The following is a 22,790-nucleotide window of genomic DNA, read 5'->3' as shown; positions in this document are numbered from 1 at the left end:
TTCATCAATCAAGTACAAGGGAGGAGCGAAAACCTGAAGACACCCTGTGGAATGAGTTTGACGAGTGACTTATACTAACTACTTGGAAGTACTTTACAGTTGGGTTAACGGTGTAACAACAATGAAAGGAAGAGATTACAATCTCTGGGAATCGAGTCACAATAAGCAGCATCAATAACTATTACATAAAAACATTACAAATACTTTATTTTTTTTGTATTATTCCATTGTAATTGGAGTAGATATTTTATCATTTAAATCTAAACTAGCCTTGGTACCATGAAAATGAGGTAACCAGTATACAGTATATCAGTTACTCAGGCTACAATGTGTACATGAACAGAAAACACCTATGCCGGGCTCGTGTTATACAAATTCCAGTCACAGCACTTGCATTTCTCATTGAAGATAAGGTTAGCAGCGCACTTCTGGAGGTAGGTGTGTCCATTGGCGCACTGGTAGAAGGCATTAAGGTCTTCCTTGTTAGAGTACAGGCCGTCAGCTTTCCCCCCACAGAAGCCACTGCCGGGCAGAGGAGTGGAGGTGGTGTCGGGCACACTGCTGGTGGTAGTTCCTGGCAGGGGTGACGGACGTGTTGTGGAAGGAAGGGGTGGTGGACGTGTTGTGGAAGGAAGGGGTGGCAAATCTATAAAACACAGTGTGTTATTGTCAAGCGTGGAATGATACAATGTCATTGTTATACCAACCAAACCTCTTATGAGACATACACCTCAGTGCTCTAGTAATGGCTGCATACCTGAGGCCAGAAGATAACGCAGATGGCTGATCAGGGGATAGTTGCCCTGCCCACAGAATTGTCCAGCAAAGTCATCCAGATCCAGAGCCCAGATCATGGCCCCTCCAAACTTGTTGTCTTTTAGATAGCGTGCCTATAAAATGACCAAACATTTTATTTCCCGAAACCATATAGCCTTCTACCAATCACCATGTAATCAATAACAAAGATGAGGGTTGAAATGAGCAATGGACATTCAACTGCTAGAATTTACAGCAATCAACTGAAAGGAGATTACTTTTGGCAGTGTATTAAGTAATACGATACCTTACCTTTATTTCAAAGCTTTCCCGGTTGTCATATCCCACCCACTCATTTCCTTTGGTGGCAAAGGGAACCATCTGATCCTCAATCAACTCAACAGTTGCTCCATTCAGGAAAGTACAGATCTGGTGGAAAAGAAAAATAAACATGAGTATTCTTTACATAAAGAATACCTTTGTTTTGAATTGGCCCTGAGTACAGTATACTGAAAGTGTGCATTGATGTATTGTGTTAATCTATTTTTTACATCCTACAAGTGTTTCACAATCTCCTGGTTCCAAAACATATCATATCATGTTAATTAACATGATATTAATTAGTTGGGAGATCGCTCCACTAGAGACAACTGTATTTGTAGTTTTGAACTTTGACCTCTCTCCCTGACCTCATAATAGGACCAGAAGCCGGCCTCACGGGTATAGGGTCCAGCAGAGGCTGGTCCACTCGTTCTGGCTCCGACACCATTGTCTCCAGAGACAGTGCGGAATGTGCGCCCATAGGTGGCGAAACCCATCATCAGCTTCTCAACAGGGGTGCCCTGGTCCCTCCAGTACTTCATGGCAAAGTCCTTTGGAAAAGGAGTAAACATTCAACAACTGGTTGACAAATAGTTAACGGTTTCTAAAATGGTTTCTAAATGATTTATGGTTTCAAAATAGTTTTAAAAATATTGTAAAGTAAATATTTTTTACTCACAACGTTGAAATACTTGTGCTCTCCTTCCTCTGCATCTGAAGCACCGCGGTAAAGGGGACTGTTGTGGCGTGTGAATGGGTCCCAGGCTCCACCCATGTCATAGGACATCACATTGATGAAGTCCAAGTACCTGTTACACAGTCACACAAGGCCAAAGGTCACGAAATGTAACATGGAAAACACCAACTGGTAAATGATGAACCTTCACAAGAATTATTACTATACCAATCACCTATGGTGAATGAAGGCCCTCTGTTTTAACCTTTGAACTCACTTTGCAACCTCTGCAATTTCATAACCGTTATCAATGTTTCCCTTCCCAGCAGCCACTGCAGCTGTGACCAGCAGCCTTGGTCTGCTGGTGTCAGCGGCTTCCTTCTCAAATGCTTTGAGCAACTCCTGGACCCCAGAACCAAATGAGACAGTGTATTTTATTAATGGTATGAAATAATATTATGACGACATTGTGCTGGATCAGTTACAGTTGAACATAATTATTATGGTGCCCCATTAAAACTGTCACTCAGGATCCAAATATAATGTTTTCCAGAAGTTTGATTATTGCTACTGTGGCTGTGAATGTCAAACTGACCCTGCACAGCAGTGTAAACCTTTTCTTGTCCTCTGGGGGGCTCCCTCGTGCTCCAGGGTACTCCCAGTCCAGGTCCAGGCCATCAAAGCCGTACATTCTCAGGAAACTGATGGATGACTGGATGAACTTCTGGCGATTGGCAGGTGTTGACACCATGATGGTGAACCTGAAAAGTTATTCAGTGTCAGTAATCATAATACTTGTAATTGTTATTATTCATTGGAAAAGCATAATGACCAATAGATACTTAAGAACATGTTTATTTCTTTCAGTAAAATACTTTGAAACATGTACAACTTAATCATGGCTATATGACAACAATACTCACTGGCTGGACCCGAAGTTCCATCCACCAACTGCCAACAGGGTCTTCAGTGCAGGATTTCTTTCCAAGACAAGAAAGATTCATCAACACATTCAATTTCAATGCATTTAAAGAGAAATGTGAATATGGAATAATGATTGTAAATGCACAAAGTGCTGATTGAGAACATAAGACATCATATAGCTCAGCAGCTAAACCTCACTGCTTCTTCAGCCCATTGAAGGACTGGTAGAGAACATCATCGTTCCACTCGTAGGTGACTAGCTCGTTGTTGTGGTTGATCATTGAGAAGGCATAGATCAGATGAGTGCAGAGGTTGGGGTCCACATTGGCCGGCAGATATTTCCCAGTGCCTGGTCTGTACTGGGACCAGTTGGTGAAGTAGCACACCAGTTTGGTTGATGACACTGTTGAGGATTTAAAATACTGGTATCAGGCTCCCATCAGAACAAAGTGATAGACAGAGACGTTGACAGTGACTTTGTCTAGGATTGTATCAATGTTGTATGCTATGTACTGAGCAATGTTATTCAACAGTAAGTGATTTATTTTCTCCCTATGAATGTTACTTAACGATATCCTATTTGTGGTAGCTACAGTACAATTACGTTTGGATAGACATCAAGAGTAATGCTGTAAGAACTACAAAACTTACCTATTTGAAGACACATCAAAACGGACAGTCCTGAAACAGAAATGAAACATTTGTTCATTAGACTAATCAAACAAGCTTATTTGCTTGCAGTTAACAAAGTACCCTACATGACCAAAAATATGTGGACACATGCTTGTCGAACATCTCATTCCAAAATCATGGGCATTAATATAAAGTTATTCCCCACTTTTCTGCTATAACAGCCTACACACTCCTGGGAAGGCTTTCCACTAAATGTTGGGACATTGCTGCGTGGACTTGCTTCCATTCAGCCAAAAGAGCATTAGTGAGGTCGGGCAATAATGTTGTGCGATTAGGCCTGGCTCGCAGTCGGCTTTACAATTCATCCCAAAGGTGTTTGATGGGGTTGAGATCAGGCTTCTGTGCAGGCCAGTCAAGGTCTTCCACACCGATCTCAACAAACCATTTCTGAATGGACCTCGCTTTGTGCACGGGGGCATTGTCATGCTGAAACAGGAAAGGACCTTCCCCTAACTGTTGCCACAGTTAGGGGAACAAGTTGGAAGCACAGAATCGTCTAGAATGTAGCGTTAAAATGTCACTGGAACGAAAGGGCCTAGTCCGAACCATGAAATACAGCCCTAGACCTTAATTCCTCCTCCACCGAACTTCACAGTTGACCTAGCGTTCTCTTTTTAATTTTTTTAATTTTACCGCTTTTTCTCCCCAATTTCGTGGTATCCAATTGTTTAGTAGCTACTATCTTGTCTCATCGCTACAACTCCCGTATGGGCTCGGGAGAGACGAAGGTTGAAAGTCATGTGTTCTCCGATACACAACCCAACCAAGCCGCACTGCTTCTTAACACAGTGCCATCTAACCCGGAAGCCAGCTGCACCAATGTGTCGGAGGAAACACCGTGCACCTGGCAACCTTGGTTAGCGCGCACTGCGCCTGGCCCGCCACAGGTGTCGCTGGTGCGTGATGAGACAAGGATTTCCCTACCGGCCAAACCCTCCCTAACCCGGACGACGCTAGGCCAATTGTGCTTCTAGGCCAATTGTGGTTACGACAGAGCCTGGGCGCGAACCCAGAGTCTCTGGTGGCGCAGCTGGCGCTGCAGTACAGCGCCCTTAACAACTGTGCCACCCAGGAGGCCCGAGGTAGCATTCTCCTGGCAACCGCCAAACCCAGATTCGTCCGTCGGACTGCCAGATGGTGAAGCGTGATTCATCACTCCAGAGAACATATTTCCACTGCTCCAGAGTCCAATGGCTGTGAGCTTTACACCACTCCAGCCAACGCATGGCATCGCGTATGGTGATCTTAGGCTTGTGTGCGGCTGCTCGGCCACGGAAGGCCATTTCATGAAGCTCCCGACAAAGAGTTATTGTGCTGACGCTACATTTCCACTTCACAATAACAGCACTTACAGTTGACCGGGACAGCTCTAGCTTTTCCTTGAGTAAAAGGAAAATGACTCAAGTGAAGTCACCCAGTAAAATCCTGCTTGAGTAAAAGTAAAAAATATATTAAGTATCAAAAGTAAAAGTATAAATATGTTCAAATTCCTTCTTTTTTTATTTTATTTACGGATAGCCAGGGGCACGCTCCAACACTCAGACATAATTTACAAACAAACGATTTGTATTTAGTGAGTACGTCAGATCAGAGGCAGTAGGTATGACCAGGGATTGTCTCTTTTGGTGCTTGAATTGGTATATTTTCCTGTCCTGCTATGCATTCAAAATGTAACAAGTACTTTTTGGTGTCAGGGAAAATATATGGAGTAGAAAGTACATTATTTTCTTCAGGAATGTTGTGGAGTAAAAGTAAAAGTTGTCAAAAAATATAAATAGTAAAGTACAGATAACCCATAAAATGACTTAAATAGTGCTTTAAAGTATTTTTACTTAAGTACTTTACACCACTGAAAATTTATAAAATATTCCATTGCCAGAATTTGACTTACCAACGAGAAGTGTTAGTTGGGCCATGATGAGTTTGTAGTTACACGGCCTCTCCTTACAAAACCGAAGAGGCACCTGGAAAAAATTAACATTTTCATTTAATAGAACAAACCATGGTGGTTAGAATGTTGTGTGTGGCTAAGGTTGCCCGAGTGCGTCTGCACTGTCCAGCTTCAAGTTTAATGTGTTGCAATTATTGTACCTAAAAGGTTGTAACTGATGGTCGGGTGATAGTAAAACTATAATGCAATAATAATGTTAATAAAAACATATAGCACAAGTCCTACCTGGTCCTCAGTGAGACACTGGATCAGTGTCTGAAAGACAATACAGCTCACCTTTTATACCGTTCTGATACGCCTGGGCCAAAGGCTACATACCTGTATCAGGAAGTGGCAACCTGGGGGAGATTGTTTGCTCTTGATCGGGATTAATCAGTGTCATCGTTTATGCTAGTTTCATTTAAGGATATAACCTGTCTGAATTGTATGAGAGATAGACCTTTATATTTATGGTCAGATAAACAACCATGGATGATTGATATTGAGGGTGAAATAAACCATCTCTATCCTCTGCATTAGCAATGTGGAATTGGAACATTCAGTCAGCAATCTTCTTTAACTAGTTAAGAGGTTTTAGTTTGAATATAAATATTCCACAAACTGGACCTATTGTAGTAGTTATCTTCCATTCACACATAATAGCTTCCTGTAGGCCTTTCTCTTGGATATCTTTGATGTGAAGTTCACGCCATAAACAAAGAAAACATAAATGTACAGAAAAGGCTCAAAATCTTAGAACAAACATTATGCAAGCTCCAGGACATAGCACGAGAGACACGACAAGATAAGCTGTCATAAAAATGCTAGTATTGATTGGTTTTAAGATAAGATTACCTTTGCTTCTTTTGTTGAAACTGGGGAGGTTGGTCCTTGGTTTACTAATTGAGGTCACATGACACAGAACAATACAGCCAATGCAATAAACACAGGGAGGGGGAGAATACTGTAGGTTCTGAGTAGTTTGTTCATGGGAGCAAGAGCTCAAGCTGCGTGGTGATTCAGGGCTGTACAGAAGCCTTATCTCAGCCATAAAGAATAGAGTTTTCACTGGGCTTTCATTCCCTTTAATATCCCGGCTCTTGTAAATTTCTCTAGTCTTTATGTAACAATTTGTTTATTTAGTTCATAGAGGTCTGATTATGTTGTCATTGCATCATAAGTGTTGCTACATGAATAAAGTGGTTGTAGTCTATTTAATATAGCCCAATCACTCCGGAGATTAGAAAAGACATTGCTTACGTTTACATTTTATTTATTCAAGTCTACACTGAAAAACGCAACATGTAAAGTGTTGGTCCCATGTTTCATGTGCTGAAATAAAAGATCCCGGAATGTTTCCATATGTACAAAAAGCTTACTTCTCTAAAATGTTGTGGGGGCCTGGCTCCCCAGTGGGTGGGCCTGGTACCCCTACCCAGTCATGTGAAAACCATAGATTAGGGCCTAATTTATTTATTTCAATTGACTGATTTCCTTATATGAACATATTACTCAGTAAAACCATTGAAATTGTTGCATGATGATTTATATTTTTGTTCAGTATAGTAGCAAATTTGCCATACATGTTTGCCATACATGAAGCGGACTGACCATCCAGGTTGATCATGTGTGAATGATTGTGAGTGATCTTGAATGTCAGTCAGCTTCCTGTCTCTAAAGGTCAGCAAACAGTCACACACAATAGACTCCATACACAGAAGACTCCACAGACAGTAAGATTAGAGAAATTTACAAGTGCCGGGATATTAAAGGGAATAAAAACCCAGTGAAAATTCTATTCTTTATGGCTGAGATAAGGCTTCTGTTACAGCCCTGAATCACCACGCAGCTTGAGCTCTTGCTCCCATTAACAAACTACTCAGAACCTACAGTATTCTCCTCCTCCCTGGATTAAAACACTGTTCTAATGTGCTCTGTTATCAGGCTGTCAGGATTTAAACATTTCACATTAACTACACCGAGGAGCTTAATTAGAAAGGACATTTTCAAACATAAGATTTTTTTTTTATTGTTGTACCATAATGATATCACACTGTCATAATCATAATAATATTCCGACCATGAAAGTTACTGTCATGACAGGCAATGCTTAAAGTCAGCAGCATATGTCCATCATAGTTAAGTGTGTAAAGTACAGTATCATAATTTTCTCAATTAAATGGTGCACACAGCATACTGTAATGAACCTCCCAGTCAGGGATTATTGAGTTGCAATGTTGTCAGTAACATGAGCATGTCTGGAGACTAGAGTCAATCCATTAGAGGACCGTAAGTACAAAGTACATCTCTATCGGTTAATATTGTCAAAAATCACAAGGTACATGAATGATTAGCAAAAGAGACAGAAATGACTGGATGCCATAAGAATGCACATTGTAGTTCTAGTAAGCAAAACATCATTCTTATTTTGCTTGTCATGCTTGTGTACAAAAGTGCAAACATTAGCCTTCTTCATAGAATTTAAAACCCATATTCTATAAACCATAGATCAACATATAACAATTATACAATAAAGGTGCACAAGGGGAAATAAGGTAGGTACAGTATGGTCCCAGAGACATCGATTAGGGGGGTGTTTAGGTCTGTGTTTTAGACATTTTAAAGGCTAAAGATGAAATCTGCCATTCTCTGAAGAACGTTGAAGCAGCCCACAGTCCTGAAAGGTATGTATACAATGTACATCAGCTAAGATTCACAGATCAATGTTGAGACAAAGCAACAGACAAAAAAGTCAAGGGTACAGTGCCCTGAAGATGGTACTATGATATACTTCCATCAGGTAGAGATAAAGAGCTCAAATCTACTTAGCAATCCTACCAGGCCTAAACCAGTGATTTAGCAAAGAATCATTCATTAAGGTTTTTCTACCCTTGTCATCATATAAATAGTTCCTCTACCAGGTGTCACTGCTTTTATCAACATGATAAACGTATCAGTGTATTCCTCCATCCAGTCAATATCTCTCCCTTAGTAGAAATATTACACACCCACATCAACATGTATGCACGTGCGCACACACTTCCACACCCACTTGAAAATTATATACTTTTCACCACGTCATAAATACCACAGGCTGTAACCTTCATTTTCTTGTTAAAATGCTCTACCAACCCAGTGTCAATGCAGAGCATGAGAATAGAGGAACACTATCAGGCTCCAACCACATCATCTTGTGTGCCTGGAATTAAGAAAAGGTGGTGGATTTGCTTGGGAACACCTGTGTCCCCCAGTTAGTGGGCAGTGGGCATTCCGGACTCAGTCAGTCTCGTATACAACTGTTTATAGAGGCGCTAGTTGAGTATTGCACCCATTCAGTGGCGATTTTAGTATGTAAATCTTGGTGGGGCAAACTCCCCCAATTTTCTTTTAGATGCATGCCAGCAAAGCCACAACACAACACTAAACAATACATTAATTGGACTATAACGGTGCCCACAAACTGTTAGGGCCTACATAAAGCTGTCCCAACAGCAGTCCCAACAACTTACCACTGTTAAACCTGGCTATCAGGGGAGCCTTGTTTGGCAGCGAAACAGTTTATTCAGGCTAATTTAATGTCTTTAAAAAAACATAGCTGACATGGCCGACTTGCTTAAACAAATGTGGTTTCTATTGACAATTGAGATGTACAAAATATAGCATAAAGGGACGACGAGCGTATAAGAGGTAATCCGTAATTAAGACATTAATGAGCGAGCTAGGACGGACATAGTCAATATAACTATTTGTTCAGCACTTTTGAAATGTACAGCGACATAATTCAGAACATGGACTGTCCTTACAGTATTCTCCCTGTACACCAAGTCAGAACCATGGGATAAATTAAGGGGGCATAGAAGCAGACAATGGAAGCTCTTACACTTTTCTAAAACAGGCTACATGTGCACCAACAAGTCAGAACAGTAGGCTAAATTATGAGGGGAAATGCGACTAAATTATTAGGGTGAGGCACATGGGCTACTAACACCTTACTACACAACATACACTTAGTATTGCTTTCGTAGCTACATTATACAGTGCATTTGGGAAGTTTTCAGACCCCTTGACTTTTTCCACATTTTGTTACATTACAGCCTTATTATAAAGTGGATTCAATAAAATAAAATCCTCATTAATCTATACACAATACCCCATAATGACAAAGTGAAAACTGTTTTTTGAAATTGTAGCAAATTTATAAAAATAAGAAAATTACAGAAATACCTTATTTACCCAAGTATACAGACCCTTTGCTGTGAGACTCGAAATTGAGCTCAGGTGCATCCTGTTTCCATTGATCATCCTTGAGATGTTTCTACAACTTGATTTATTTCCACCTGTGGTAAATTAAATTGATTCGACATGATTTGGAAGGGCACACACCTGTCTACATAAGAGCAAAAACCAAGCCTTGAGGTTGAAAGAATTTTCCATAGAGCTCCAAGACAGGATTGTATCAGGCACAGATCTGGGGGAAGGGTATGCAAAACATTTCTGCCTCATTGAAGGTCCCCAAGAACACAGTTGTCTCCATCAAGTTTGGAACCACCAAGACTTTTCCTAGAGCTTGCTGCCTGGCCAAACGAAGCAATCGGGAGAGAAGGGCGTTGGTCAGTTAAGTGATCAAGAACCTGACAGAGCTCTAGAGTTCCTCTGTGGAGATGGGAGACCTTCCAGAAGGACAACCATCTCTGCAGCACTCCACCAATCAGGTCTTTATGGTATAGTGGCCAGACGGAAGCCACTCCTCAGTAAAAGGCACATGACAGCTCGCTTGGAGTTTGCCAAAAGGTACCGAAAGACTCTCAGACCATGAGAAACAAGATTCTCTGGTCTGATGAAACCAAGATTGAACTCTATGGCCTGAATGCCAAGCATCATGTCGAGGAAAACTGGCACCATCCCTATGCTGAAGCATGGTGGTTGCAGCATCATGCTGTGGAGTTGTTTTTCAGTGGCAGGGACTAGGAGACTCGTCAGGATCAAGGGAAAGATAAATGGAGCAAAGTATAAAGAGATCCTTGATGTAAACCTGCTCCATAGTGCTTAGTACCTCAGACTGGGCCAAAGGTTCACCTTCCTACAGGACAATGACCCTAAGCACACAGCCAAAATCCGAGTTGCATGATCGTTGAAAACGCATTTTCCCAGTCCGAGTTATTTTTTTATCAGAGTTTCCAGTAAAGTCTGAGATTTCCCAGTTGCGAGTTTCCAGTTGTTTTTAAAGTGGCAGAAGTCATGCTGGATTGACTGCATGACCAATGCTGAATGTTTATCATTTTAAGCTTGGAAAAGAGACCCTTAAACCCAGACTTAGACCACACATCCACTCCACTGAATAGCAGGTTAGTGATGGATTTGCAATGCTTGCAGTTAGCCACTGATTTCTTCCAAACCATTGTTTAATTTGTGATTTCCAACTTGTTGTGTAATGTTTATGTCCAATGAGCACTGATACCTTTTATCTATAATTTCGGCTAGCTAACCAGCTAGCCCCCGAATAGCAGTACTGTAGAAATTATTACACTCAACGGAACGACTTGATTAGTGTAGTGCCAACAACGCAGCTACTGCCAGCTAGCCTACTTTAGCAGTACTGTATCATTTTAATCATTTTAGTCAATAAGATTCTTGCTACGTAAGCTTAACTTTCTGAACATTCGAGACGTGTAGTCCACTTGTCATTCCAATTTCCTTGCATTAGCGTAGCCTTTTCTGTAGCCTGTCAACTATGTGTCTGTCTATCCCTGTTCTCTCCTCTCTGCACAGACCATACAAACGCTCCACACCGCGTGGCCGCGACCACCCTAATCTGGTGGTCCCAGCGCGTACGACCCACGTGGAGTTCCAGGTCTCCGGTAGCCTCTGGAACTGCCGATCTGCGGCCAACAAGGCAGAGTTCATCTCAGCCTATGCCTCCTCCAGTCCCTTGACTTCTTGGCACTGACGGAAACATGGATCACCACAGATAACACTGCTACTCCTACTGCTCTCTCCTCGTCCGCCCACGTGTTCTCGCACACCCCGAGAGCTTCTGGTCAGGGGGTGGTGGCACCGGGATCCTCATCTCTCCCAAGTGGTCTTTCTCTCTTTCTCCCCTTACCCATCTGTCTATTGCCTCCTTTGAATTCCATGCTGTCACAGTTACCAGCCCTTTCAAGCTTAACATCCTTATCATTTATCGCCCTCCAGGTTCCTCGGAGAGTTCATCAATGAGCTTGATGCCTTGATAAGCTCCTTTCCTGAGGACGGCTCACCTCTCACAGTTCTGGGCGACTTTAACCTCCCCACGTCTACCTTTGACTCATTCCTCTCTGCCTCCTTCTTTCCACTCCTCTCCTCTTTGACCTCACCCTCTCACCTTCCCCCTACTCACAAGGCAGGCAATACGCTTGACCTCATCTTTACTAGATGCTGTTCTTCCACTAACCTCATTGCAACTCCCCTCCAAGTCTCCGACCACTACCTTGTATCCTTTTCCCTCTCGCTCTCATCCAACACTTCCCACACTGCCCCTACTGGATGGTATCGCGCCGTCCCAACCTTCGCTCTCTCTCCCCCGCTACTCTCTCCTCTTCCATCCTATCATCTCTTCCCTCTGCTCAAACTTTCTCCAACCTATCTCCTGATTCTGCCTCCTCAACCCTACTCTCCTCCCTTACTGCATCCTTTGACTCTCTATGTCCCCTATCCTCCAGGCCGGCTCGGTCCTCCCCTCCCGCTCCGTGGCTCGACGACTCATTGCGAGCTCACAGAACAGGGCTCGGGCAGCCGAGCGGAAATGGAGGAAAACTCACCTCCCTGCGGACCTGGCATCCTTTCACTCCCTCCTCTCTACATTTTCCTCCTCTGTCTCTGCTGCTAAAGCCACTTTCTACCATTCTAAATTCCAAGCATCTGCCTCTAACCCTAGGAAGCTCTTTGCCACCTTCTCCTCCCTCCTGAATCCCCCCCTCCTCCCTCTCTGCAGATGACTTCGTCAACCATTTTGAAAAGAAGGTCGATGACATCCGATCCTCGTTTTCTAAGTCAAACGACACCGCTGGTTCTGCTCACACTGCCCTACCCTATGCTCTGACCTCTTTCTCCCCTCTCTCTCCAGATGAAATCTCGCGTCTTGTGACGGCCGGCAGCCCAACAACCTGCCCGCTTGACCCTATCCCCTCCTCTCTTCTCCAGACCATTTCTGGAGACCTTCTCCCTTACCTCACCTCGCTCATCAACTCATCCCTGACCGCTGGCTACGTCCCTCCCGTCTTCAAGAGAGCGAGAGTTGCACCCCTTCTGAAAAACCTACACTCGATCCCTCCGATGTCAACAACTACAGACCAGTATCCCTTCTCTCTTTTCTCTCCAAAACTCTTGAGCGTGCCGTCCTTGGCCAGCTCTACCGCTATCTCTCTCAGAATGACCTTCTTGATCCAAATCAGTCAGGTTTCAAGACTAGTCATTCAACTGAGACTGCTCTTCTCTGTATCACGGAGGCGCTCCGCACTGCTAAAGCTAACTCTCTCTCCTCTGCTCTCATCCTTCTAGACCTATCGGCTGCCTTCGATACTGTGAACCATCAGATCCTCCTCTCCACCCTCTCCGAGTTGGGCATCTCCGGCGCGGCCCACGCTTGGATTGCGTCCTACCTGACAGGTCGCTCCTACCAGGTGGCGTGGCGAGAATCTGTCTCCTCACCACGCGCTCTCACCACTGGTGTCCCCCAGGGCTCTGTTCTAGGCCCTCTCTTATTCTCGCTATACACCAAGTCACTTGGCTCTGTCATAACCTCACATGGTCTCTCCTATCATTGCTATGCAGACGACACACAATTAATCTTCTCCTTTCCCCTTCTGATGACCAGGTGGCGAATCGCATCTCTGCATGTCTGGCAGACATATCAGTGTGGATGACGGATCACCACCTCAAGCTGAACCTCAGCAAGACGGAGCTCCTCTTCCTCCCGGGAAGGACTGCCCGTCCATGATCTCGCCATCACGGTTGACAACTCCATTGTGTCCTCCTCCCAGAGCGCTAAGAACCTTGGCGTGATCCTGGACAACACCCTGACGTTCTCAACTAACATCAAGGCGGTGTCCCGTTCCTGTAGGTTCATGCTCTACAACATCCGCAGAGTACGACCCTGCCTCACACAGGAAGCGGCGCAGGTCCTAATCCAGGCACTTGTCATCTCCCGTCTTGACTACTGCAACTCGCTGTTGGCTGGGCTCCCTGCCTGTGCCATTAAACCCCTACAACTCATCCAGAACGCCGCAGCCCGTCTGGTGTTCAACCTTCCCAAGTTCTCTCACGTCACCCCGCTCCTCCGCTCTCTCCACTGGCTTCCAGTTGAAGCTCGCATCCGCTACAAGACCATGGTGCTCGCCTACGGAGCTGTGAGGGGAACGGCACCTCAGTACCTCCAGGCCCTGATCAGGCCCTACACCCAAACAAGGGCACTGCGTTCATCCACCTCTGGCCTGCTCGCCTCCCTACCACTGAGGAAGTACAGTTCCCGCTCAGCCCAGTCAAAACTGTTCGCTGCTCTGGCCCCCCAATGGTGGAACAAACTCCCTCACGATGCCAGGACAGCGGAGTCAATCACCACCTTCCGGAGACACCTGAAACCCCACCTCTTCAAGGAATACCTAGGATAGGGTAAGTAAGGGTAAGTAATCCTTCTCACCCCCCTTCTCCCCCCCCCCCAACAAGATTTAGATGCAAGTGGCTGTTCCACTGGTTGTCATAGGTGTTTGCACCAATTTGTAAGTCGCTCTGGATAAGAGCGTCTGCTAAATGACTTAAATGTAAATGTAAATGTAAATATGACAAGGATTGAAAATGATTTGCCAGTAGATTGTAGACTTGATTGATGATGATGACTATTAGCTTGCTAGCTAAGATTTTGAAAGTATGATTTTGACATGATCAGTCCAATCAAGGCTACTGTAGATATAACATGAATTGATGTCATTTTAACTGTGACCAATGACCTTCAGTCTTCTTGGATGGCCACTTCTAATGTAACTCTATGGCAGCACCCAGGGGGCTTGAATTTTCGAGCTCTCCCTGTAGATTTTGCTGTGACGTTGTGTCCCCATGAGCGACAGAATACTGAGCCAATCATGGCGCAACTAGAGAACATTATCAACCCCTAAGCTTCGTGTTTTCTGTTGAATGCCCCACCACCACAGAAAGCACTGAGCTTGGCTGACACACCTTCATTTTGGAGCTGCCTTACTCAAGATAGCAAAAAAGAGACCATGTTTGTATGCAGGTTTATTAACATTTTTTTTTTTTGTGACTTTGTTTGCAAACTAATGTGACACGTATTAATGCCAAAATAACATGCAAAACAGGCTCTGCCCCACCTGCCCTGAATGACAGGTCACCACAGCACACATTGTAAGTCCTGTTTCCTTATGCAAATGAGTAGATGGTGCTCATGGGGGAGAGGGCCTCCTGGCTCCTACTCTCCCTAAATGCTGGGTCTCTGCCATCCCGCTCCTTGTGTCCAGTGTACTGGCCAATGAAGGAGCCGTCCTCGTTGAACTCAATCTCCCGTCCATCACCGTACTCCACCAGACTGTCGTCACTCTCTGTTCATTTCATCATGGTGTCGACTGTCGTTTAACCCCTCCTGACTTTAGTCTCATTTTCCCTGGAAGAAAAGTGAAAGTATTAGAGGCTGTGTTATGGCTCCCAGCTTTCACCATACAGTTCTAGACATTAAAAACAGACTGTGTGGTTGTAACACTTACCGTTGGGCAGAGTAGGGAATGGTGGTGACACAGCTTATCCTGAAATGTTCAAAAATATTGGTTATCATTTGTGTTGAGAGCTACATTTTTGAAGAACATTTCTATGAATTATCAATGATTTTAGGATATTTTAATCAAGTCACTTAAACCATTAACTTGTTTCAACAGCGATGGCATGTTGAAATGCAGACTACCTAAACATTTATTTTAGTTCCAATTTATTGGTTATAAATACAAAATACAGTCAATATATAAGTAAAATAATACAGTAGAAATGGTGTACATGGTGTAGACTTGTGTTAGTGTTCATATTATCATACCTTTCCAGAGACCTTCAGTAGTCCAAAGGAAAAATGTGAAAACATTAGTAGTCACAATAAAGAGATCAATTCTAAGGATGGGGGAGTTATCAGGAAAAATACATTGTTCTGAAATAATGACAACACTGGATGGTACAATATTGTTAGGAAATTGAATGATTTGTTTCACTGTTGACTATTATTACCACACCATATTATAGTATGGATGGGTCTTTCTATAAACTAGGGTACCAGTGTGCAATTCCTGCAGTGTACAACTGTTTGGAGCTGTTACAGAGACATTCATCACTTTTATTTTCATGTGGATAAATGAAGGGGGAACATAGATGCATTGTATATAATTCATGATTTGAATCAAAACTAATGTTTAAAAACGAATGTTTAAACCCTTTTTTTGTGTTTGGAGTCTTCACAGATTTGGCAAAAATCATGTGACATAACAGTACCTTTATTTCCTTACATTTATGATACGGTTTGTATCATATATTAAGCATTTAACAATTGAATTACATTGACCTTGATCCTGTGAAATTCCTGGACATTGTTTATTTATTTTTTGTATGGAGATCTCTGTTTCATACAGAAAGGGGTCGATGACATACGCACTATATACAAATGTAACGGATGTGAAACGGCTAGCTTAGTTAGAGGTGTGCGCTAAATAGCGTTTCAATCGGTTACGTCACGTGCTCTGAGACCTTGAAGTAGTAATTCCCCTTGCTCTGCAAGGGCCGCGGCTTTTGTGGAGCGATGGGTAACGATGCTTCGAGGGTGACTGTTGTTGATGTGTGCAGAGGGTCCCTGGTTCGCGCCCGGGTATGGGCGAGGGGACGGACGTAAAGTTATACTGTTACACAAACATGGATTTAGTACTGTAGATATGTGGTAGTGGTGGAGTAAGTGCCTGAGGGCACACACTGTGTTGGGAAATCTGTGACTGTATTGAATAAACTGCCTTAATTCTGCTGGACCCCAGGAATAGTAGCTGCTGCCTTGGGATCCATAATAAATACAAATACAAACTTTAATATGATGAATAAACATTTATACTGTCATTAAGGTTCTTCAATAAGTACTCATCTTAGTTTGATGTCCGTTTGATGTCTAGCTGTTTAGTTACATGGGGACATTATCACGCAACATCAGCTGATTCATTAATTTTCTGAATGACTGTCAAATGATAAGAGCTTGTGTGAAACTGCATGTGACTTAACAGCCAAAGTGCGGGAATTAACTGTAGGATTGACAGAACATTTGATGTCTATGTTGTTAGCCTACTTCGTGGACAACATTAAATCAAGATTCCTGAGGTAAGATTACGGTCCATGTATGTTTAAAAAGTTTATTTTCCTAGGTAATACAGAGAAAACGGATACAATTGCATGTAAAACTTTTAAAAACTTGATATTTTGATGTTCAAATGTGTGTGGGGTTAAATATGAAATGCTGGATCAAGTGCAGAGCCAACACTTCATGGCTGAAGAGGTCACCCTTCTAACTCCATTCTATTAATTTATTAATAGCTGCCCATACCGTGCCACAGTGCCAAGATAAAGTAAGATTTCTTGATTTCTGCATAAGATTTAGTGTGTATTGACTTATGAACTGCTGTTACTGTAAATGGTTAGCTGACTGATATATCCTAGCTACCTAGCTAGGATATATCTTACATGATGCAAAACAACCAAAACAGTACCTATTGCTAGATTAGAGGTATGCCCTAGCTATAGTTAGTCAATGGTTGCACATCTAACTAGCTGAAATTAAGCAAGTGTGTGAATAGTAGGCATGCAAATATGTTCTTTCACTGTTTACAGCAGGTCTCTAGCTACCCAGACCTGTCTGATCAGACTGATAGGGTGCTGTGGGTGTGTCCAGCCTGTGTGTATAGCAATGGAATTAAACATCCAACCAATGCCCCAAGTGTCATGCTGTAGATCCACCACTCACCCAAAGGGTTGTGGCATCCTTTCCAGAAACTACCCCTAGCCTCTAGCCCTAGACACTTGTGGAGATCTGAGAGGATTGGACAGGTGTACCCAATACCATCAAAATTCCTCCAAGCCTATCAGAGGGTAAGGTGGCGCTCTCACCATGTCTCCATCCATCCCTCTCAGATCTCCACATGTGTCTAGACTCTGGGTAGTAGGGGCTATTTCTGGACCATGGGTATTATGGTAGCTCAATCAGTCTGGCACTATCAAAAAAAATGTAATAACTGTCAAATGCTTGCTTCCTCTATCCTTGGGAGAATCTCAATTACATTTCCTTGATTTGTTGCATCCTCTCTCCTCAGCTTCTTCTCAAAACCCATTGGACAAGAACGTCAGAGTTCCCTCCTCTCTCACCTTCTTATCTAATGGGTTTTAAGGAGGCGGGGAGAGAGGGCATGAGGAATGAAGGAAATGCAATCGAGATTCTCTCAGTTTTCTCCAATATACTTTCAAGGAGAGGCAAGGAGTGGAGGAAACAAGGGCAGAGGAAGCAAGAATGTGATGTCTAGTTTTCACCCACTGTCTTGTACAGCTAACCTTGTGGAGGGACACAATATTCCCTAACCCCTAAACCTAACCCTAGCTCCTAACCCGAACCCTTTACGTAATTCTAACCCTGACACTAATTCTAACCTTAACCCTAAACCCCATAGAAATAGCATTTGACCTCTTGGGGACTAACGAGGTCAAATTTGTGTTTGTTTAAACACACACACACACACACATTAAAAATTGTAATGATTTCACCAATACTTTATGATTATTGGTTATTATCAAATCAAATTTTATTTGTCACATACACATGGTTAGCAGATGTTAATGCGAGTGTATGAGATGAGTATGTAGACAAAGTAAACAAAGTGGCATAGTTAAAGTGGCTAGTGATACATGTATTACATAAGGATGCAGTCGATGATATAGAGTACAGTATATACGTATGCATATGAGATGAATAATGTAGGGTAAGTAATATTATATAAGGTAGCATTGTTTAAAGTGGCTAGTGATATATTTACATCATTTCCCATCAATTCCCATTATTAAAGTGGCTGGAGTTGGGTCAGTGTCAATGACAGTGTGTTGGCAGCAGCCACTCAATGTTAGTGGTGGCTGTTTAACAGTCTGATGGCCTTGAGATAGAAGCTGTTTTTCAGTCTCTCGGTCCCAGCTTTGATGCACCTGTACTGACCTCGCCTTCTGGATGATAGCGGGGTGAACAGGCAGTGGCTCGGGTGGTTGATGTCCTTGATGATCTTTATGGCCTTCCTGTAACATCGGGTGGTGTAGGTGTCCTGGAGGGCAGGTAGTTTGCCCCCGGTGATGCGTTGTGCAGACCTCACTACCCTCTGGAGAGCCTTACGGTTGAGGGCGGAGCAGTTGCCGTACCAGGTGGTGAGGGTAGGCAACAACATCTCCTCCCCGCTGATCCTCAACACGGGGGCCCCACAAGGGTGCGTTCTGAGCACTCTCCTGTACTCCCTGTTCACCCACGACTGCGTGGCCACGCACGCCTCCAACTCAATCATCAAGTTTGCGGACGACACAACAGTGGTAGGCTTGATTACCAACAATGACGAGACGGCCTACAGGGAGGTGGTGAGGGCCCTCGGAGTGTGGTGTCAGGAAAATAACCTCACACTCAACGTCAACAAAACTAAGGAGATGATTGTGGACTTCAGGAAACAGCAGAGGGAACACCCCCCTATCCACATCGATGGAACAGTAGTGGAGAGGGTAGCAAGTTTTAAGTTCCTCGGCATACACATCACAGACAAACTGAATTGGTCCACTCACACTGACAGCGTCGTGAAGAAGGCGCAGCAGCGCCTCTTCAACCTCAGGAGGCTGAAGAAATTCAGCTTGTCACCAAAAGCACTCACAAACTTCTACAGATGCACAATCGAGAGCATCCTGGCGGGCTGTATCAGTGTGCAGACAAAGTAGAATTATTGTCAATGATTTCTGACAAAACACATATTACATTATTGTTAAAAAAAATATAGAAATGCTGTTTATCTTTTTAATTTTCTGGAATGTTTAGCATGGCTTTAAATGATAGAGAAGTTGACTAAAGCACAAACAGACCCGGCTAAAGCACAAACAGACCCGGCTAAAGCACAAACAGACCCGGCTAAAGCACAAACAGACCCGGCTAAAGCACAAACAGACCCGGCTAAAGCACAAACAGACCCGGCTAAAGCACAAACAGACCCGACTAAAGCACAAACAGACCCGACTAAAGCACAAACAGACCCGACTAAAGCACAAACAGACCCGACTAAAGCACAAACAGACCCGACTAAAGCACAAACAGACCTGACTAAAGCACAAACAGACCTGGCTACTAGGCATGACAAAGAAACATGCAGTGTCCATGTTTCATGTGACATTTTGAATGACATGTAGATGTTTTATTGTTGCTAGGAGTTATGGTCTCATTGTGCCCATCTAGACTCTTATTCCTGTAATTATACATGTGAAGGTGCAAGAAAATCACGTTTAAATGTACATCAAACTATTTTGAAATGTTGACCCTGATGTCACACATTGGCCCATTTATTTATAGAAAGACCCGAATATATTTTCATATGACTGTAGATTGCTGTTCATGTGGAAGGTTTTAGATACCATAGTTGGCTTGAAGGGAAACTGCCACGATCAGAACTATCTCACAAAATGATTATACATGATGTACGTGATTGACTTTGACCTACAAAAATATTGATACTTATCTCAACTCAAGGTTCTCAGTTGATTTTCAGCCAGTTCTTTTATATTGCCTACCGATAGTCAAATGATCCCTCCTGATCGTTATCATCCACTGGCTCCAATGTCACTTCTTTCTTGTCCCGTACTGAAAATAAAAAGCTCTGTCTTGTTACTCTGACCAAATATTATATAAGCACTGCATACTTAGGGTAAATATATCCTATCCATTAGCTAATTTAGCACAATCGTGGGATTAGAAGCTTTATGCTAGTGAATGAACTATAGTATTAGGTCTGTTGGATCTGTCGCTCCATCTAAGAATGTTCGTCCTCTAATGGAGAAGTCTTGTGGACTACAGTATTGCTACAGTACCTGGGTATTTCCCCCCTCGGCTCCTCTTGATAAAGCAGACGACCAGCAGGATGAGCACGACGAGGGCCGCAGCACACATCACACCAATGACCCAGCCCTGAGTGGAGAGGTCCACCTGCTCCCGTGCATTAGCTGTATGTAAACACACACACACACACACACACACACACACACACACACACACACACGTTTAATTGTCATGATAAAATCTGTAGGTGTGTGGATGTTTAATGGCTTGTAATTGTGTGTTGTGGTTGACCTGTGGTGTTTTACCTTCAGTTGTATAATGGGGTGATTCCTCTGTGTACCACTCTCCTACCCCAATTCTAGTCTGTGCTGCTATGGCGAATCTATAGCGGGTGTGGCGATCATATCGGCGCACTGTAAAACTGGTGGTGTTTGCGGGAAATTCCTCAACACGCAGTTCCTCCTCCCGGGTTGTGTTCACTGTGGAGGGAGAGCACACCAGGGAGCCAAGAGAAGTTGATTTAGAGACCCGTTTTACCTACTGTACCCACTTTGTTCACCTGACTGACGATGAGTAAGTCTTCCTACCTGTCTGATATTTCAGTATGTATCCAGTGATGATGCCATTGGGCTCTGCAGGAGTGTCCCAGTCCACCCAGATAGTGTCCAAATGTCTCTGCTGGATTCTGAAGAATCTTGGAGCAGAGGGTGCTAGAGACAAATACAATTACATTTCATTTTATTTGTCACATGCTTTCTTAACAGGTGTAGACCAACAGTCAAATGCTTACTTAAGGGCCCTTCATAACAATGCAGAGAAAAAAAGAGAAATAATAAAAACATTACACAAGAAAGAAATACACAATGAGTAACAACTTTGCTACAGAGTCAATTTGCAGGGGTACAGGGTCAATTTGCAGGGGTACAGGGTCAATTTGCAGGGGTACAGGGTCAATTTGCAGGGGTACAGGGTCAATTTGCAGGGGTACAGGGTAATTGAGGAAGATACTGTGTGTTCATACAGTGTATTCAGAAAGTATTCAGACCCCTTGACTTTCTCCACATTTTGTTATGTTACAGCCTTATTCTAAAATTGATTAAATCGTTTTTTTCCCGTCAATCTATTTTATTTTATTTTTTATTTTACCTCTATTTAACCAGGCAAGTCAGTTAAGAACAGGGAAATGTAAAAATATATAACTGAAATATAATTTACTTAAGTTAACACCTTTGGCAGCGTTTACAGCCTCGAGTCTTCTTGGGTATGACGCTACAAGCTTAGCACACCTGTATTTGGGGAGTTTCTCCCATTCTTCTCTGAAAATCCTTTCAAGCTCTGTCTGGATTGGATGGGGAGCGTCGCTGCACAGCCATTTTCAGGTCTCTCCAGAGATGTTCGATCGGGTTCTGGCTGGGCCACTCAAGGAAATTCAGAGACTTGTCCTGAAGCCACTCCTGCATTGTCTTGACTGTGTGCTTAGGATAAATGTCCTGTTGGAAGGTAACCTTCGACCCAGTCTGAGGTCCTGAGCGCTCTGGAGCAGGTTTTCATCAAGGATCTCTCTGTACTTTGCTCCGTTCATCTTTCCCTCGATCCTGACTTGTCTCACAGTGAAAAACAGTGAAAAACATCTCCACAGCATGATGCTGCCACCACCATGCTTCACCGTAGGAATGGTGCCAGGTTTCCTCCAGATGTGATGCTTGGCATTCAGGCCAAATAGTTCAATCTTGGTTTCATCAGACCAGAGAATCGTGTTTCTCATGGTCTGAGAGTCCTTTGGGCTGTCATTTGCCTTTTACTGAGGATTGGCGTCCGTCTGGCCACTCTACCATAAAGGCCTGATTGGTGGAGTGCTGCAGAGCTGGTTGTCCTTCTGGAAGGTCCACCCATCTCCACAGAGGAGCTCTGGAGCACTGTTTGAGTGGCCATTGGATTCTTGGTCACCTCCCTAACCAAGACCCTTCTCCCCCGATTGATCAGTTTGGCCGGGCGGCCATCTCTAGGAAGAATCTTGGTGGTCCAAACTTCTTCCATTTCAGAATGATGGCCACTGTCTTCTTGGGAACCTCCAATGCTGCATACAGTTTTTGGTACCCTTCCTCATATCTGTGCCTCGATATCTGTGCCTCGGAGCTTTACAATTCCTTCGACCTCATGGCTCTTTTTTGCTCTTGGGGCGGCAGGTGCCTAGTGGTTAGAGCGTTGGGCCAGTTAAATAAAGGTAAAATAAACATGCACTGTCAACTGTTGGACCTTATATAGACAGGTGTGCCAGTTACCAAATCATATCTAATCAATTGAATTTACAACAGGTGGACTCCAATCAAGTTGTAGAAACAACTCAAGGATGATCAATGGAAACAGGATGCACCTGA

General features: G+C 43.4%; 1 protein-coding gene across 2 annotated transcripts; it reads right to left on the bottom strand.

Moving 5' to 3' along the window:
• Window positions 1–190: 190 nt before the first annotated feature.
• Window positions 191–5,606, bottom strand: LOC118359860 (acidic mammalian chitinase-like). Of its 2 annotated transcripts, XM_035738714.2 has the most exons (12): window positions 5,547–5,606; window positions 5,262–5,334; window positions 3,329–3,358; window positions 2,876–3,080; window positions 2,677–2,733; window positions 2,349–2,514; window positions 2,031–2,155; window positions 1,757–1,886; window positions 1,446–1,628; window positions 1,069–1,185; window positions 758–890; window positions 191–646 (listed from the first exon to the last, which is right to left on the bottom strand). In XM_035738714.2, the coding sequence occupies exons 2-12, from the start codon at window positions 5,284–5,286 to the stop codon at window positions 351–353; spliced, it is 1,467 nt and encodes a 488-aa protein (XP_035594607.1). In that variant the 5' UTR covers window positions 5,287–5,334; window positions 5,547–5,606; the 3' UTR covers window positions 191–350. The 2 variants fall into 2 exon arrangements, with proteins under 2 accessions (XP_035594607.1, XP_035594606.1); XM_035738713.2 differs by lacking the exons at window positions 5,262–5,334; window positions 5,547–5,606 and having other exon boundaries at window positions 3,329–3,401.
• Window positions 5,607–22,790: the final 17,184 nt, after the last annotated feature.

Source organism: Oncorhynchus keta, chromosome 27 (assembly GCF_023373465.1).
Source record: "Oncorhynchus keta strain PuntledgeMale-10-30-2019 chromosome 27, Oket_V2, whole genome shotgun sequence".
NCBI lineage: Eukaryota > Metazoa > Chordata > Actinopteri > Salmoniformes > Salmonidae > Oncorhynchus > Oncorhynchus keta.
Note: the sequence above shows the minus strand (reverse complement) of the source record. Positions and strands in the feature narration are given on the sequence as shown.